Source organism: Panthera pardus, unplaced genomic scaffold (assembly GCF_024362965.1).
Source record: "Panthera pardus isolate Hobbes unplaced genomic scaffold, ASM2436296v1 HiC_scaffold_2, whole genome shotgun sequence".
In the NCBI taxonomy this organism is placed as follows: Eukaryota; Metazoa; Chordata; class Mammalia; order Carnivora; family Felidae; genus Panthera; species Panthera pardus.
The window spans coordinates 94,504,726-94,522,830 of NW_026526765.1; the positions used below are offsets into that span (position 1 = coordinate 94,504,726).

The 18,105-nt window shown below is 39.1% G+C and overlaps 1 protein-coding gene across 1 annotated transcript in view; it reads right to left on the minus strand.

Annotated features, from left to right (window-relative positions):
* Nucleotides 1–18,105, minus strand: part of MSH3 (mutS homolog 3) — a 187,898-nt gene that overhangs the window by 89,359 nt on the left and 80,434 nt on the right. Inside the window, exon 13 of the mRNA XM_053907239.1 lies at nt 3,395–3,527. Coding sequence (XP_053763214.1) covers nt 3,395–3,527 — 133 coding nt within the window. The remainder of the gene's footprint in view (nt 1–3,394; nt 3,528–18,105) is intronic.

Here is an 18,105-nt window from a genome sequence, read left to right on the forward strand (position 1 = left end):
CATCGGGCTCTGTGCTGACAGCTCAGAGCCTGGAGCCTGCTTTGGATTCTGTGTCTCCCCCTCTCTCTGCCCCTCCCCTGCTCATGCTCTGTCTCTCTCTGTCTCAAAGATAAATGAAAACATTAAAAAAAGAAAAAGAAAAAGAAAAAAAGTGATGAGAGTGGACATCCTTGTCTTACTAAAAACAAGTTAGTTTTTCACCAGTAAGGATGATGTTAATGGCGCCTGGATGGCTCAGTCGTTTAAGCATCTGACTCCTGATTTTGGCTCACGTCATGATCTTACAGTTTGTGAGATCAAGCCCTGCATCAGGCCCCATGCTGTCAGTGCAGAGCCTGCTTGGGATTTTCTCCCTCCCTCTCTCTGCCCCTCCCCTGCTCACACACTCTCTTCCTCTCAAAATAAATACACATTAAAAAAAAAGGATGATGTTAGCTGTAGGTTTTTCATATCTGCCCTCTATTATGTTAAGGTATGTGGCCTCTAATACTACTTTGCTGAGGGCTTGGATCTTCTAGAATCTGTTGAGGTTTGTTTTACGGGCTAATATGTGATCTATTCTGGAGAATGTTCTGTACACACTTGAAAAGAATGTGTAGTGTGCTGTTTTAGGATGGAATGTTCTGAATATATCTATTAAATCCATCTGTTCCAGTGTATCATTCAAAGCCGTTGCTGAGTTTCTGTTTAGATGATCTGTCCATTGATGTAAGTGGGGTGTTAAAGTCCCCTACTGGTATTGTACTATTATTTTATTTTATTTTTTAATATAATTTATTGTCAAATTGGTTTCCATACAACACACAGTGCTCATCCCAACAAATGCCTTCCTCCATGCCCATCACCCACTTTCCCCTCTCCCCCACCTCCCCATCAACCCTCAGTTTATTCTCAGTCCTTAAGAGTCTCTCATGGTTTGCCTCCCTCCCTCTCTGTAATTTTTCCCCCTTCCCCTCCCTCATGGTCTTCTGTTAAGTTTCTCCAGATCCACATATGAGTGAAAACATATGGTATCTGTCTTTCTCTGCCTGACTTATTTCACTTAGCATACCCTCCAGTTCCATCCACGTTGGTGCAAATGGCCAGATTTCATTCCTTCTCATTGCCAAGTAGTATTCCATTGTATATATAAACCACATCTTCTTTATCCATTCGTCAGTTGATGGACATTTAGGCTCTTTCCATCATTTGGCTATTGTTGAAAATGCTGCTGTAAACATTGGGATACAAGTGCCCCTATGCATCAGCACTCCTGTATCCCTTGGCTAAATTCCTAGCAGTGCTACTGCTGGGTCATAGGGTAGGTCTATTTTTAATTTTTTGAGGAACCTCCACGCTGTTTTCCAGAGCGGTTGCACCAGTTTGCATTTCCATCAACATTGCAAGAGGGTTCCCATTTCTCCACATCCTCTCCAGCATCTATAGTCTCCTGATTTGTTCATTTTAGCCACTCTGACTGGCATGAGGTGGTATCTCAGTGTGGTTTTGATTTGTATTTCCCTGATGAGGAGTGACGTTGAGCATCTTTTCATGTGTTGTTGGCCATCTGGACGTCTTCTTTGGAAAAGTGTCTATTCATGTCTTCTGCCCATTTCTTCACTGGATTATTTGTTTTTCAGGTGTGGAGTTAGGTGAGTTCTTTATAGATTTTAGATACTAGCCCTTTACCCTTTACGTCATTTGCAAATATCTTTCCCATTCCATCGATTGCCTTTTAGTTTTGTTGATTGTTTCCTTGGCAGTGCAGAAGCTTTTTATCTTGATGAGGTCCCAATAGTTCATTTTTGCTTTTTAATCCCCTTGCCTTTGGAGATGTTCGAGTAAGAAATTGCTGCGGCTGAGGTCAAAGAGGTTTTTTCCTGCTTTCTCCTCTAGGGTTTTGATGGTGTCCTGTGTATTATTATTAGTGATTAGTTCATTTATGTTTGTTATTAACTGTTTATGTATTTGAGTACATAAATATTTACAATTGTTTTTTTCATCTTGCTGGATTGTCACCCTTATTATTATATAGTGCCCTTCTTGCTACAGTCTTTGCCTAAAAGTCTAGTTTGTCCGATGTAAGTATTGCTACTCTGGCTTTCTTTTGACATCCATTTGCATGGTCGATGTTTCCCCATCCCCTGACTTTCAATCAGCAGGTGTCATTAGGTTTAAAATGAGTCTCTAGTGGGCAGCATATAGATGGGTTTTGTTTTGTTATTCTTTCTGTCACCCTATGTCTTTTGATTAGAGTGTTTAGTCCATTTACATTTAAAGTAACTATTGATAGATATGTATTTATTGCCATTTTATTACTTATTTTGTGGTAGTTTCTGAAGACTTTCTCTGATCCTTTCTTGTCTTTCTCTTTCATTTTGCTGATTTTCTTCAGTGATATATTTAGATTTCTTTTTCTTTATTCTTTACAAGTTTATTAGTGGTTTTTCATATATGATTACTATGTAATCTGCATGTAGCAGTGTATATTAAGTTGACAGTCATTCAAGTTTGAAACCGTTTTTCTCTCCTCCCCACATTTTAGGTATATGTTATTATATTTTATATCCTTTTTTGTGGGTGAGTTCCTTGACTGATTTTTACTGAAATATTCATTTTTATTGCTTTTGGGTTTCCTACCTTTAGACTTCACTTTTGGTCTCTCTACTCAAAGTCCCTTTAATATCTCCTGCAGAGTTGGCTGAGTGGTCACGAACTCCTTTAGTTTTTGTTTGTCTGGGGAAACTCTATCTCTTCTTGTATTCTGAATGATAGCCACGCTGGATAGAAAATTCTTGGCTGCAGATTTTTCCCATTCAGCGCTTTTAATATATCGTGCCACTCCCTTCTGGCTTACAAGGTTTCTGTTGAAAAATCTCCTGCTAGCCTCATGGGGAAAACCTCTTTTGTTATTGATTGTTATAACAAACTGTAAAGCTTAAGTGATGAAAGTCACAATAATGCTTTTTGCTTACCTTCCATACCCAAACTTATTTGTATAGCGATACCACCACAAACATAATAGCAGATCTTTCCCTTGGAAAAGTTAAATAAGAAGTTGTTCTGGGGTCAAAAGAAATAAGGCATCTCTTTTTAAAACTGACTAGTCTAAGAAATTTCCTATTGTGATGATGGTCCACATTTTTAGGATGCAACATAAGAACATCCTGTATTATACCAGAAAGGCTTCTATCTGTTGTTGTAGTTAACAGAAATGGGCAAACTTTATTTTCTACAATGCAAAAACTGGAATACCTTCAACTTGTATAATTTAATTCTCTTAAGAATTCTGTCATGATCTCTAAGATTTCACAAAATAATAACAAAAATAAAACTCTGAGATGTTTTAATATCTGGGATCCTCATGCTGAAGAACACTGCCAGTTTTAATAGAACTGCTGTTTATCACACTTACTTTTTTGTGATAAATGCTACAGAGTCCTCTCTCTATATCAGGCAATTTACGTAGATGATTTTCTATCTGACCAAACACACTGGATTCTGAATGGAGTACTTCCGATACAGCATCTAGTCGAGCATTTATCTCCCTGTGAGAACAGAGTAATAACAATTATAAGTTATATTAGGAATTCAGAACAGATACATTTCCCACTCTCCTGTCCAAGCACTGAGACAACAGCTACTTAGAAAACACAAAAGAGACTCCTCCTCCACACCTCTGGCCCTTCCCTGCCCCTTTCATTTGAATAAAAGAGCAAGTATCACAAAAGGAAAGACGTTAGCTCTGTGGAGCAGAACCTGGCTCATTAGGTTTTCCATTCCTCCGGGGCAAACACACAGACATTTCCCAGTTTCCCTCTGCAATTAGGTATGGCCAAGTACTCAAGTTGTAGACAATAAACTGCAAGCAGGAAGGATTAAGCCAAGGCTAGCTCTGGCTCATAAAAACCTCCTGTGTGATCTTTCACATTTGCTCTTTCCCAGCTGAATGCTGGGACCAGAACAATCTTGTGAGCCACCTGAAGACTCTCTCAGCCTGGGTCCCTTTACTGTAGCAGAAAACCCATTGCTCCCACATTTGCCACCAGCTGGACTTCACATTAGCAAAAAATAAACTTTTATAGTATTTAAACCACCGAGATTGAGGATTCATTTCTTACAACCGCTTGTTTTCCTTTGACTAATGTAACAGTCTACAATGGGCAAGTGAGAATTTGCCATTCTGACTGTAACGACTGATCACCTCCGTCAAAAAAAAAACCTCACTCAGCCAACTACTTTGATAGAAGACTTGGTGGTGGTGGCTGAACTGATTGACTGTTTGACCAAAATGGGATCAGGCATACAGAACCTGAGCAAAGACTCAGAACAGCAACAGAAAATACAGAAGAAATGATATCAGACAGCGTTGCAGGATTTCACCAGTGGCTGCACCCTAAGTGACAGGTGGGCCGCTTGGGAGGAAATGGCATAACTGTCAACTTAAAATGGAAACCTGATTAACTAACTGTGTCCTAAATGAGATGTGGCCCATCTAGTACCTATAAACACTAAAGGCCTATACTAGTTACAATCGCCATAATGTGGTATTAAAGACTGAGATAAGAAACGTATCTTAGTGGGCCCTCAGTAAATGTTTTTTTGAATGAATAAAAGAATGAACAAGCAAGCAAATGAAAGAAGGAACTGACATTTAGGGGCAAAGGGAAACATCAGCTACTGAATACACATTTGTCTATCAAAATTCTGTTGATATCACACATGCTGATGTGAAGGGCAAGCCTTACATCAAATCCTGCCCAGATGACTGTTAAATTGAGTATGGTACTTGGCAGCTAATTAATTTCTTTTCTCCTTATTACCCTTCAAACTACTCTGTGAGGTCATGCCTATTTACAAAATGCATACTAACTTGGTTTCATTTTTGTTCCATTTTTCTCTGGCTCATGCTCTACTATGTAGAACAGGCATTTGGTTCAGCATGATACAGAACACGCCAGAGCTTTGTAAACATATAGACTGGTTCCTCCATTCTCAGTGAAGTGGTCCCTTAAATCGGTCTATTTCTTTCATCTCTACTGCCATTACCCTCGTGTAAGTAAAAATTATGTCTCACACAGACTACAAAAAGAGCCTCCTAACTTTCCTCCCCAGATCTATCTAATTCTGTCCCTTTTTCCAATCCATTCTCCATACTGAGAAGTCTGAGCAGTCTTCCTAAAACCCAAATCTGTTCATGTCTTACCTCTGCTTTCAGCTCATCAATGACTTGCCAGTAATCTAGATTCCTTCACTGACCCACAAGACAACTGGTTACCTTGTGGTAACCAGTACCCCTGCCTACCTTACCTCTCAAGTCTCACCTTGACCACTGCCACTCCTCCTCTCTCTGTAAGTCTCAGTCAGAATGAACTTGATCCAATATCTTCGTCCAAGTTCTCTGACATCGGAGCCTCCTCATTTGCTGCCCACTCTGCCTTGAAGACTCTCTTCCTCTTCCCTACTGCCTACCAGCTCTACTTGGTTTGGCAAACTCCCACGTACCCTTCTTCTGAAAGGGCTTTCTGGGCTCACTAGACCAAATTTAATCCTTTGCCATCCTTTTCCACATGACCCTCTACAGTCTTTCCATAGTGGAAATTGTAATTATATTTACTTCTCTGTCTTTTCTGTTGGACTATAAGCTCAGTGAAAACAGGGATCATTTCTTCATTCTCACAGGTCTGGGATCATAATATGTGTTCAATAAATAGTTGTTGAATTCAATTCAATTCAATTCCAAAGACTACATATAAAGTAATTCAGGAAGAGGTGAAAAAAATAAAAAATTAAATTTTCTTTGCATAAGATTGTTGTGATAAAATAAATCCATGTTTTACCCTAACGTTTACCCAAAATGCTATACAAATATAAAGTTTTATTTTAATAACTCACTCCTGCATAAATGAAAGATAACACCAATTGGAATAGACTAGGTTGATGCTGCAGATGGTATGAGGACAGATAGAATAATACCATCTGTGAACGTATAAGACAGCCTACAAAGATAGCTACTCTCTCAAAAATTATAAAGGTTGTTGGAGATATGGAAAGATAAAAGCAAAAGAGGTTAATAAAAACCTAAGTCATATTTATGAAATCTTCCAGAAGATTTTTTTAAAAATAGATATAAAACTATAAATTTCTTAGAAAGAGACAAAAAATGTTGTGCTAAGTTGGTTTGCAATCTGGGAAAATACAAAGGTACTGGATTTTTATTTTAGCCCAATGACAGCACAGACAAAAGCATATTTACTATGATCATTCTGGTTTTAACCCAGCCTTCATTGGTTAAGGAGGTAACAGCTCAGAGGTTAAAAACTGGGGTTGAGAAGGCAGGTGACTTTGGTGAAAATCGAGGCTCTGCCATTTACCAGTTATTTAGCCTTGCCCTAGTTTCTCCATCTTTAAAATGGGAAGAATAGTGGTCTCTAACTCAGAGTTGTTACAAGATTACAATGAAATAATGCATGTTAAGCACTTAGTACAGTGCCTGGTACATAGTAAACACTCAATACACATTAGTTATCATCACTGTTATTACAGTGATCTTTATTTGCTTAGACAATTTGTTTGGTAGGTACCACAAAGAACATAATGGAGGAGGAAGAAACAGCACCCAAAATGTAAGTTTGAAAATAACTGTGTGTAGAGCCATAAGGCGCAAACATGCAAAAATATATATTCTGTGCAAAGTGAACAAGGAAGAAATACACAAGAAAAGCTAGCCCTGGGATCTCAAGGGCCAAATCTGACTGGTTGTGGGGACGTGAAGTACTGTGTTGAGACTGGTTACTAGGCTATACTGAGAAAGAATGCCATACCATTTCCAGGTGTCTAAAACAGGCAAGAAGAGGGAGACAGGGTGTGCGGCACTGTTTACCACAAATTTCTCACCACTGGGGGAGCTACTTTTAGCTCCTATATGCAGATCACAATGCAAATTAATAAACTGACTTCTAATCAAGTTTTTTAAAGAGTCTGTATATCTTGGAACTGTTCTTTAATTAGGAGCAGTAACAAGACTTTCCAAATAACCCTAATAAAATAATATGTGAGATCACCAAAAGAGAGAAAAATTATTTTGGTGCAATCAATAAGAAACATTCAGTGATTGTGACAGTCAACAAAACAGGAAGTAGTAACTGTCAACTATGATGATAAAAATGCTTATTTCAAGATGCCCTATAGTAGTCTACATTTGACCTCACAGCATGACACATCCTAAACAAAATAAAATAAGGCACCTGAGTCATTTCATTCCATGTGACAAAAAACCACACACTTGAGGTCCTGGGGATGACAAAGATTCTTCTTTAGCACAAAAGACCCAAGGACTAAAAGTGAGTGGCACTGGAGTCCTTCACATTTGAAGATGAACTGGGTAATGATGCTATTATCTGTTGTGTGTGGTCATCAGTCAGAAATACAGTGTGTAACCTACAGCTGTTGCCACTGTAAGGACATGTGATGAAGTTTTTACCTCCTGGTTGCTATCTGTGGAGAAGCCTCTATAATTCTAACATAAGGTTATATGGGGGAGGAAAGCTCAAATACAAACTACTGAAGAGAGGTAGTTTTTTGTTGTTTGTTTCTGCTTTGACTTTTCACTGTAAAGTTTGCTCTAAAGACAGATGATATATAATTAATAAATTAAATTCAGACATTAATATAGTACTCATGCAATATGGCTAAACCAACTACCTACACAGCTTTCTAACAGAAACGTAAGAGAGCTTATGATTACTTGAATTTCCTTAGCTTCACACACGTCATTCAGTCCTTCACTTAATGAACAATTACTGTGTGCTTACAAAAGTGCCAATTGTAGAAGGAGCACAGGCAGATGTACAGGAAGATGGAGGGTGACAGTGTGAGAGTGTGACAGCAGCAGCAAGGCAGCTAGGTAGCGAATGGTCATGTGAGGGGCACGGGCCACACAGGAGCTTTGACTTTAACCTGAGAACAATGAGGGCCAACGGTTAATGTGTGAAAGGACATAAGGATGGTGGCAGGAGGGCTCTTTCAGTAATCCAGGGGAGTGATTTTGATGATCTGAACTTGGGTAGAGAATAGAGGGATGAAAAGGCACATATTTTAAGAGACATTAAAGAGGTCAAACTAGCAGGAGTTGTGATAGATAAGGCAGCGAAGGAGAGGGAAGAAGGAACATGTAAAGAGATGGAGTATGAGTCATCCACAAACATCAGGCTCAGAACCTTACACACCACGAAAGTAAGTTTTTATTTTACTTATGAAATTACATTCTAAAGTGCTATTGTGAATATGTACCCTGTTGCAAATTATAAATCACCCAACAAGCTTTTAAGGATTTTTATTACTCCTGTTCTAATGATGCATCATTTTAGTAACAGACCACAGTTCACTCTTTTCAGAATATTAAGCAGAACAATTCTCTGACAGCTACCATCCATTACCAATTTAAGACATAAACTTGAGTCTCTGAAAAGAGCATAATATGATTTTTGCTTTTGGTAATGGTGGGAACCAGTACTTTCAGACCATCCTTCTAATGAGGACAATTTAAAAAGCCACATGAAACATAAAAAACATGTTCATAAAAGTATCCAAGAACTAACAAAATGGTAAGGAATAACTACACCAAAATCTAAAAAAACAAGAACCCAGAGAAGTAATCCAGCAGTCAAAGCCACTTTTGTACTAAAGAGATATACCAGAAGATTCTGCCAGAAAGTGAACTGGCCTCATAGGAAAGATGAACTCACAGCCTCGGTTAGCATCATTTGGATGGACTAGAACATATCAAACACTGAACTCAAATTAAGATGGTCCCAGACTGGCCATGCCACCAAGAACCTGGCAGAAGCAAACAAGAAGAAAAGCCACCTTCATCCTAGCCTTCACATTATTCTTAAAATAAATGTTCAAAGAATAGAACCAGTGCACAAAGACAATCAAGTATAAAAAGCAACTAAATGAGTAAAAATCAACAGAAACAAGAGACAACAGGAAAAGGCAATACAAACCACGGAGCTTTGGGCAGGGAATGGGTGGTAATAAATGAAAAAAAAAAAAAAAAATTCAACAAATCCAAAAGAAATCACTGAAAGAAAGCAAATGAAGCACAGGAATTAGAAATCAAATCAGTTATATAATTTTTAGGGCATTACAAGTGATCTTTCTTTGCTCTCTGCTCTAATATTTTTACATTTGATTTTAGTGTCATAGTTTCAGTGTGACCTATTGAAATATGGGTTTTTGTGTTCTCAAATGCACTTTGGGTCCATGTGCTTTCAAAACCTAACCATCTATATCTTGCATGAAATATAAGAAATTCTCATCCTAATAAAGAATTGTCAAAGGACAATCTCTTTGCATAATGTCTCTCTCCCTATTCCAATTTTCCTCTGGAAAGCTAATGAGCATTATGTTTGACCACCTAATTCTCTTTCAATCTCTTGTACATTTTATCATACTGTCTCTCTGTGCTACATGCCAGGTAAGTTTTTCAGATACTACCCTGCATTTTAACTAAAATGCATCTATTCCTGTTTAACCCATCTGCTGTTTCTAAAAGTTGTATGCGGTTCTTCTTAAAAAACAACCTACTCTCCTTTGATGGCATTTTTGTTCTGTGCTCATATTTTTCATTTTCTTTTGTATTTCTTTCAACCTGGTAGTTTGATATTTATCTTTCATAATCTCATTATCTGAATATCTTGGATTCTAATTCTGCTGTTTATAATTTCTGCTCACAGCCATGGTTACTTGTTTCCCCATGACTGTTGTAATTGTGGCTTCTGAGCTTATCGTAGAGCTTTCTTTTTGGGATTCCTAGGAAGCCTGGACTGAGAGTGTATCCCTTCGGGGAAGCTTTGCATTTGCTTCTGCTAGGAACCCTGAGGTGTGGGATCATTTTTTTTTCTTTTGTCTTTAGAGAGAGAGAGAGACAGCAGGAATAGAGGCAGAGGGAGAGAGAGACAGAGAGAGAGAGGGAGAGAGAGAAAGAATCTTAAGTGGGCTCCATGCTCAATGTGAAGACCAATGTGGGGCTTGATCCCATGATGTTGGGATCATGACCTGAGCCGAAATCAAGAGTTGGATGCTCAACCGACTGAGCCACTCAAGAGCCCCAGCATGGGACCATTTAAAACAATTTTCACAAGTTGGAAATTGCCAGACCACACAGATAGTACAAATTGGAATAGCAAACCTGAGTGAGGGTGGACCTGGGTTAAGAGTTCTTGGAAAATTTTCCCTTTGTAAAGACTAGGCCAAGACAGACATATTTCTTTGTCCCCTCTCTTCAGTGAGATTATGATCCTTTGAGGGTCTCACATTACTCTGGCCTCCCTAACTTAAGACCAACACAAGGCCTTCCCTGCAGTTTCCCACAAGGCTCTTAAAAATCCAATCCTTTTGATTACCAACACCTGCAGAGGCTAGGGGACAATGGCAACAGCAAAGTCAACTCACTTCCATTTCTAGCTCCTTCTTCAATCTGATCCCTTAGGTTTTCCCATTATTGTTGTTGTTGTTGTGGTAGCAACAAAGTCAACTCACTTTCATTTCTAGCTCCTTCTTCAATCTCTTCCCTTAGGTTTTCCCATTATTATTATTGTTGTTGTTGTTGTTGTTATTATTATTATTTAAAAAGCTCTACAATGTTTATGACATTACAGCCACAGGAAATGAAGTCCTCCCACAACATTTTGAGGGGATATACTCTGAAAATCCCTCCTAGTAAAGGCACAAAGAAAAATAAAGCTGGAAGAGCCAAGAAGGAAAAGATCTCCAATTCTTCCTCCTCCTTCTCTCCTGTACGTCTCTTCCTCAGCACAAATGAAAGCTTCCATTTACTGCTGGTCACATGAACCAGTTTAGACTTCCATGGAGGCCTATTACTACACAACAAAGCAGAGACCAGCTACAGGCTCCCAAGATAAGCATCCCAAGAGACACTAGTTCCTCTATATGCACTAAGTCAGGGCAGACATTCAGATAAGAGGCACATGGGGTCACTTTTTTCTTGGTAGCAGCACTTTCTGCTCACACAGTCACATAGCAAAGGCAAAGACGCAGGGGTCAACACCAATCAATCTCAGCTCTCAGCTATGCACAACCTACTAATCTTCCTTTCCATTTATGAGCACTACTGTGTGTCTCACTGGGCTGAGGAAATTCACAGTCACCAAAGCTGAATGCTGTGTTGGCAAGGTCATGGAAAATGGGAAATCACAAAGAATAAACTGGGCCTCATAATGCAGTTCAGTGCAACAAGTTCTGGGTACCTCAGTCACTTGAACATCTGGCTTGGGCTCAGGTCACGATCTCACAGTTCATGGGTTCAAGTCCTGCATAAGGCTCTCTGCTGTCAGTGCAGAGCCTGCGTCACATCCTCTGTCCTCTCTCTCTCTCTCTCTCTCTCTCTCTCTCTCTCTCTCATTCTCCCACTTCCCCCCCCCATCACTCATAAAAATGAATAAACATTTAAAAAATGGCATTTAGTTTTGTTAATATAAATTAAATGGTAAATGAAGGAAATACATAACATTTTATTACTTTGTCATTTAGGCCAGAGCCATGAATTAGAAAAACACTGTTAATACTCTAAACATACGAGTTTACCAAAATAAAAGTCATTTAATTATTCAAGAGAATTAACTATCACTAGAATGTACTTAGTGCTCTCAATAATTACACAAAAATGTAGCCAATAGTCAGAGACCTATTTCCTAATACCGACAATTTTCAGTTTTGCTAATTTCAATGGTTTATGTGATTTAAATGCCAAGAATAAACTTAGCACACTTAATTCTCTTATGAAGTTCTCTAAAAATCTAATTAGAATTAAAAAAGGATTCTTCATTTGCTCTAATTATAGCATTGAACTGTACAGTGTGTACCAGATAAGTATTTTATCTTAGGTACAAAAGCTTTCCCTACCTGCATATCCTCCTCACTAGATTAGACCTTGACCAAATTAGATTAGAAACTCCTTAAGAGTAGGAACAACATCTTGTAATGGAGAAAGACTAACACAAAATTTAAAATAACTATCTTATATCACCAAGGGAAAGAAGCAAAGAGTTCTGTGTATATTACACACCCATCCACGTAGAAAAAGGGAGGCAGGAATATACATATTCATATTTATTTATTTGCTTTTAAAACAAAAAGTCTCTGGAAAGATAGACAAGAAAATAACCACCATGATTATCCAATAGGAACTGGACAGATGTGGGGCAGAGATAAAAGACAAATACTTCACTATATTATCTTTTCACATTTTTAAACTCTGCAACTATGTGAAGGTATTGCCTATTTAGAAATTTAAATAAGTTAATCATTAAAATGTTTTTAAAAAAAAGTACTACACAGTTGAAACACAACTATACACAGGTAAAAAAAGGATAGCCCATCTCTGGCAATAGACTGCTAGGCAGTCATCAAACATGTCTTCTTTGTCCTTGACAAACATCTGTTAACTTGCCTTGCAGTTAAGGGGTATCATTCTGATTCCATTAGAATGAGTTCTACCCAATGACATGTGAGCAGAAATTTACCACTCACCGCGAGACTTGGTGAACCAAAAATATGTCCTCCATACCCTGTCCCTTTCCTCTGGCTGGATGTCAATACCCAGGTTGACCTCAGAAATCACATGTTTAAGACTGAATAGGCTGTGGAGTTCCTAAATGCCTATGTAAAGAGTTCCAGCCCACCCGCAATCCAGCCCACCCAGGGAAAGGCCACGGTTTGTTTATGCAAAGATAAAGAAGAAACCAGTTTCCACTGTTAGGGGTGCCTGGGTGGCTCAGTCGGTTAAGTGTCCGACTTCGGCTCAGGTCATGATCTTGCTGTTCATGGATTCAAGCCCTGTGTCGGGCTCTGTGCTGACAGCTGAGAACCTGGATCCTGCTTCAGATTCTGCGTCTCCTTCTCTCTCTGCCCCTTCCTGCACTCACACTCTGTCTCTCTCTCTCCAAAAATAAACATTAAAAAAAACAATAATAAAAATTTCCACTATTAGAACTATCAAACCGTGTGGTGTTTTTTGTTGCTGCTGTTAAGCACTTAGTTTCTCCAGCCAATGTACTACCTTTAGTGTTAACAAACACATTAACGTGTACTCAATCAGAACATGAGACTGAGCTTCCTAAGTTCCCAGGACTCAGGTTCAGAGCACTAAGTAAAAGAGAAAGGCTGTGATCCAAGCCCAGCCACATAAAATGAAAGAGCTCAATTACCAATGGTGGCACCATTCTGAGAGGGGACTGATAAAGACACGACTTACTCACCAGTGCTCCTTGCAAACTCTCCTCACAATCCTGACTGTAGCTACAAGCAAAAGATAAAACACAGGCAAGAACCAGATACAGAACCAACCAGACAGATGCTAGACAGCTGACAACAGTGCACAGCCTCTGCCCTGTCATCCCTGGAAGCCTCCAGCTGGGTCATCATACGACTGTCTTTATTTTAACCGCTGCATCATTATTCTAATGTAAGACTGGTTACAATTTATTTTTCTATTCCCCTACTAATAGCTAGGTTGCCTCCAGTTTTTTGGTTATAAATTATAACCAATTCTAAAGACAACAGCTATTTTCTTAACCACATAACTGATGCTAAGAACCACAGGAATTCTTTGCATATACTGTCTCATTTGGTCCTCACAACAACACTGTGAGTGAGGAAGGTATTATAATTCCCATTTTACAGGTGAAGAAACAGAGGTATATGAAAATTCATAACTTGTACAAAGTGACACAACTGAGTGAGGGCATCAGAACTGAAGGTAAAGTCTCAATAACTCCTGAAGTATGATTCTAGATGAGCCCTATGTGCTACCTGGATGATCTTGGATAATTAACCTGAGTCTCAGTTTTACCCCTCTATAAAATGATGGAATAACTATTTGAAAGAATAGACATATCACAGACTAAAATAACACAACACAGTCAGACGTTAAGTTTCCTGCCCTGCCATCTTATTTCCACTCCCACACAAGACCCCCTGACAGAGTAACACATCTTACCTCTTAGCCCTCAGCTCTCTCCCTTCCCATCTTGGCTACCCTTCTCTCCTCAACCCTTAGATTTGGACCTCTGTTCCTTTCTACCCAAACATTTCCCTTATTTTTTTTTTTTTCACATATAAATGTCTCTTTCTGATCCCTAAATCAATCTAACATTTTGTGTAAATACCTTCACCTGGATAGACGCAGAATAGAACGTTTTTCAAAGATAAGCTAGATGAATGATTTTCCAGAATACTGTACTGCAGGCACAAAAGTGCACAATGTTCACAACTTACAAAATTCGATGGTTCTTTACAATGTCACTTCAGATGTTGAATACATGTGCAATATATTTAAATGAGAATCAAAACACTTGTTTCCATTCAAGAGATGAATATATTCAATCTGCTCGTGCCCAAAGAAGAAAAGATATGAAATTACTGAGCCTACCTGTAATGGGCTAAATTGTGTCAACAAAAAATACACATTGAAGAGCTAATCACCAGTGCCTCGCAATGTGACCTTAGTTAGAAATAGGGTAACTGTAGATGTAATTAGTTAACATGAGGTCATACTGGAATATGGTAGGCCCCTAATCCAGTAAGATTACATCCTTACTGAAAGAATGTCATGTGAAGAGATAAGCACGCTGCAAGAACACCCTGTGAATGTGAAGGCAGACAGAAAAGAGGTGCATCTACAAGCCAAATGACACCAAAGATCGCCAGCAAACCAGCAAAAGCCAGGACACAGGTATGGAACAGCTTCTCCTTCAGAGGCCTCAGAAAGAACTGTGAGACAAATGTGTGTTGTTGATGCTACCCACTTTGTGATACTTTGTTACCCCTAGCGAACTAATACACTATCTAAATCATCCATTATGGAATTCAAATTCCACAGGTATGGCCTTAAAGAACCAAAGGAAAATTAGAGTGCACCCAAATAACTCTACACAAAAAAATTCCTATTTAGACATGGTCAGAGCTATGAGTCAAACCTTTTACATGATACTTAAAACCAGCTGGGCCAAAGGTGGGAAGATGGTCCCTTCCCATCACCCAACCTGGCTTCCTTACTGAGTTACTTGACTTTCACCAAGGAACTTCTATTTACTCTAATTCCACTAACAATTGACAAGAATGCAAGATGTGGGCAAACCATATTTTCCACTGTTAAGTGTTAATGTTTTCAGACCTAATTAAGCGATTGTTGCACGAAAACAGGGAATCCTATGAAGGAAACCTGCTTCTAAGGTTCTTTTAAAATCAAGTTGTTTTTCTTAGAAAAAGAAACTTCTCTCACATAGGTGTGCCTTTATTTGCAAAGTCTAATGAGAACCCTATGATTTTCAAATGGATTCACTTGTTCAAATGAATTTGATCTTCATAAGGTCCCAGTAATTCACTTTTGCTTTTAATTCCCTTGCTTCTGCACAGCAAAGGAAACAACCAACAAAACTAAAAGGCAACCAATGGAATGGGGAAAGATATTTGCAAATGACATATCGGACAAAGGGCTAGTATCCGAAATCTATAAAGAGCTCACCAAACTCCACACCCGAAAAACAAATAACCCAGTGAAGAAATGGGCAGAAAACATGAATAGACACTTCTCTAAAGAAGACATCCGGATGGCCAACAGGCACATGAAAAGATGTTCAACGTCGCTCCTTATCAGGGAAATACAAATCAAAACCACACTCAGATATCACCTCACGCCAGTCAGAGTGGCCAAAATGAACAAATCAGGAGGCTATAGATGCTGGAGAGGATGTGGAGAAACGGGAACCCTCTTGCACTGTTGGTGGGAATGCAAATTGGTGCAGCCGCTCTGGAAAGCAGTGTGGAGGTTCCTCAGAAAATTAAAAATAGACCTACCCTATGAACCAGCAATAGCACTGCTAGGAATTTATCCAAGGGATACAGGAGTACTGATGCATAGGGGCACTTGTACCTCAATGTTTATAGCAGCACTCTCAACAATAGCCAAATTATGGAAAGAGCCTAAATGTCCATCAACTGATGAATGGATAAAGAAATTGTGGTTTATATACACAATGGAATACTACATGGCAATGAGAAAGAATGAAATATGGCCTTTTATAGCAACGTGGATGGAACTGGAGAGTGTGATGCTAAGTGAAATAAGCCATACAGAGAAAGACAGATACCATATGGTTTCACTCTTATGTGGATCCTGAGAAACTTAACAGAAACCCATGGGGGAGGGGAAGAAAAAAAAAAAAAGAGGTTAGAGTGGGAGAGAGCCAAAGCATAAGAGACTCTTAAAAACTGAGAACAAACTGAGGGTTGATGGGGGGTGGGAGGGAGGGGAGGGTGGGTGATGGGTATTGAGGAGGGCACCTTTTGGGATGACCACTGGGTGTTGTATGGAAACCAATTTGACAATAAACTTCATATATTAAAAAAAAAAAAATGAATTTGACATTGTCAAAATGTCACAACATTTTCACCCTACGATTTTCAAATGGATTCATTTTCAAATGGATTCATTTGTTCATATTTCTTGATCATCTATAAATTCAAAGCACTATGAGCCCCCCATGCATTCTGTATCGGTTAGTGATGAAGGGGTAGGGGCTGGACAAAATTGAGACCAATTAACTTTCTACAGAGGAAGAAAGGAGGAAAAGGAGGACTTTTCAAAGGAGCTGAGTTTGGTCTTGAATGACTCACTATTTTAATAATTCACTTAATAAATATTTATCAAATGCTTGTCACACAATTTAGTAAGAGCTAGATATTAAATAAACAGAAAAAACAAATATCAACCATGATACATAGTCCTATATGCTACCGAAGAATGACACAGGGAACACAATTTAGATTAGGTGGTCAGAGAAAACCTCTGAAGAATGACACTTTAAAGGTGAGGCTTAAAAGGAATCAGTCATTTGAGGATTAAAGAGAAAAAGAAAAACACTCTATGTAGAGAGCCCAGCAAATGCAAAGACCACAGAATGAGAAAAAACTTTTAGAAGCTCAGAAACCAAAAGGCCAGAGTGACCAGAAGATGATGAATGTGTGAATGCAGGGAAGAGCCATGCTAAAGAATTTTTTTTTTTAAGTTTATTCATTTTGAAAGAGACAGAGACAGTGCAAGTGAAGAAGGGGCAGAGAGACAGGAAGAGCAAGAGAATCCCAAGCAGGACCGGTGCTGTCAGCACAGAGCCTGATGGGGGTCTCAAACCCAAGAAACTGTGAGATCACAACCTGAGCCAAAACCAAGCACTGGACATTAACCAACTGAGTCACCAGGTGCCCCAAGAATTTTAACTTTTTTTTAAGTTTATTTATTTTGAGAGAGAGTTCAAGTAGAAGACGGACAGAGAGAGAAACAGAGAGAGAGAGAAGGAGAAAAGAGAGAGGGGAAGAAGTGAGAGAATCCCAAGCAGGTTCTGTGCTGTCAGCGTGGAGACCAATATGGGGCTCGATCCCACGAACCATAGATGACAAGCAGAGCTGGACCCAAGAGCCAGATGCCTAAGTAACCGAGTCACCCATGCGCCCCTAAAGAATTTTAATTTTATTTGAAGCAAGTGGAAAGCCAATGAAGAGTTTAAAACAGGGGAGTGGCATGATTCAGTCTTTATATTGAAAAAGAGATCAGTTAGGCGGATACTGCAGCTGTCCAAGTGAGAACTGGTATACTTTAGACCAGGCTGATGGCAGTGGAGATGGCAAGACATACACAGACTCTAGACATATTTTAGAGCTAAAGGCAACAGGGCTTAGTATTAGATTGGACATGGCTGTCAGAAAGGAAATGTCCAGGATAACTTCCATTTTTGGTCTAAGTAACTCATTCAGTGTAAGTGCTGGTTCCTGGAATAGAGAAACCAGGAGGAGGAACAGGGTTGAATACATTAAGTTTCTGTGATGCACCGACGTGTGTATGAATCTAAGCTGAATATATAAGCCTGGAGAATAGGAGAGAGAGAAATCTGGGAATCACTGACATTTTGACAATTACAGTCATGGAAGAGAAATGTTCATAGGGGTAGGGGTAGGAGATAGTGAGAAGAGGTTGTGAGGGGAGGTTTAGGGGTTTAGGTTCAGGAGGTTTAGGGAAGGAAGAAAGCTCAGCTCCTAAGGGTCAGG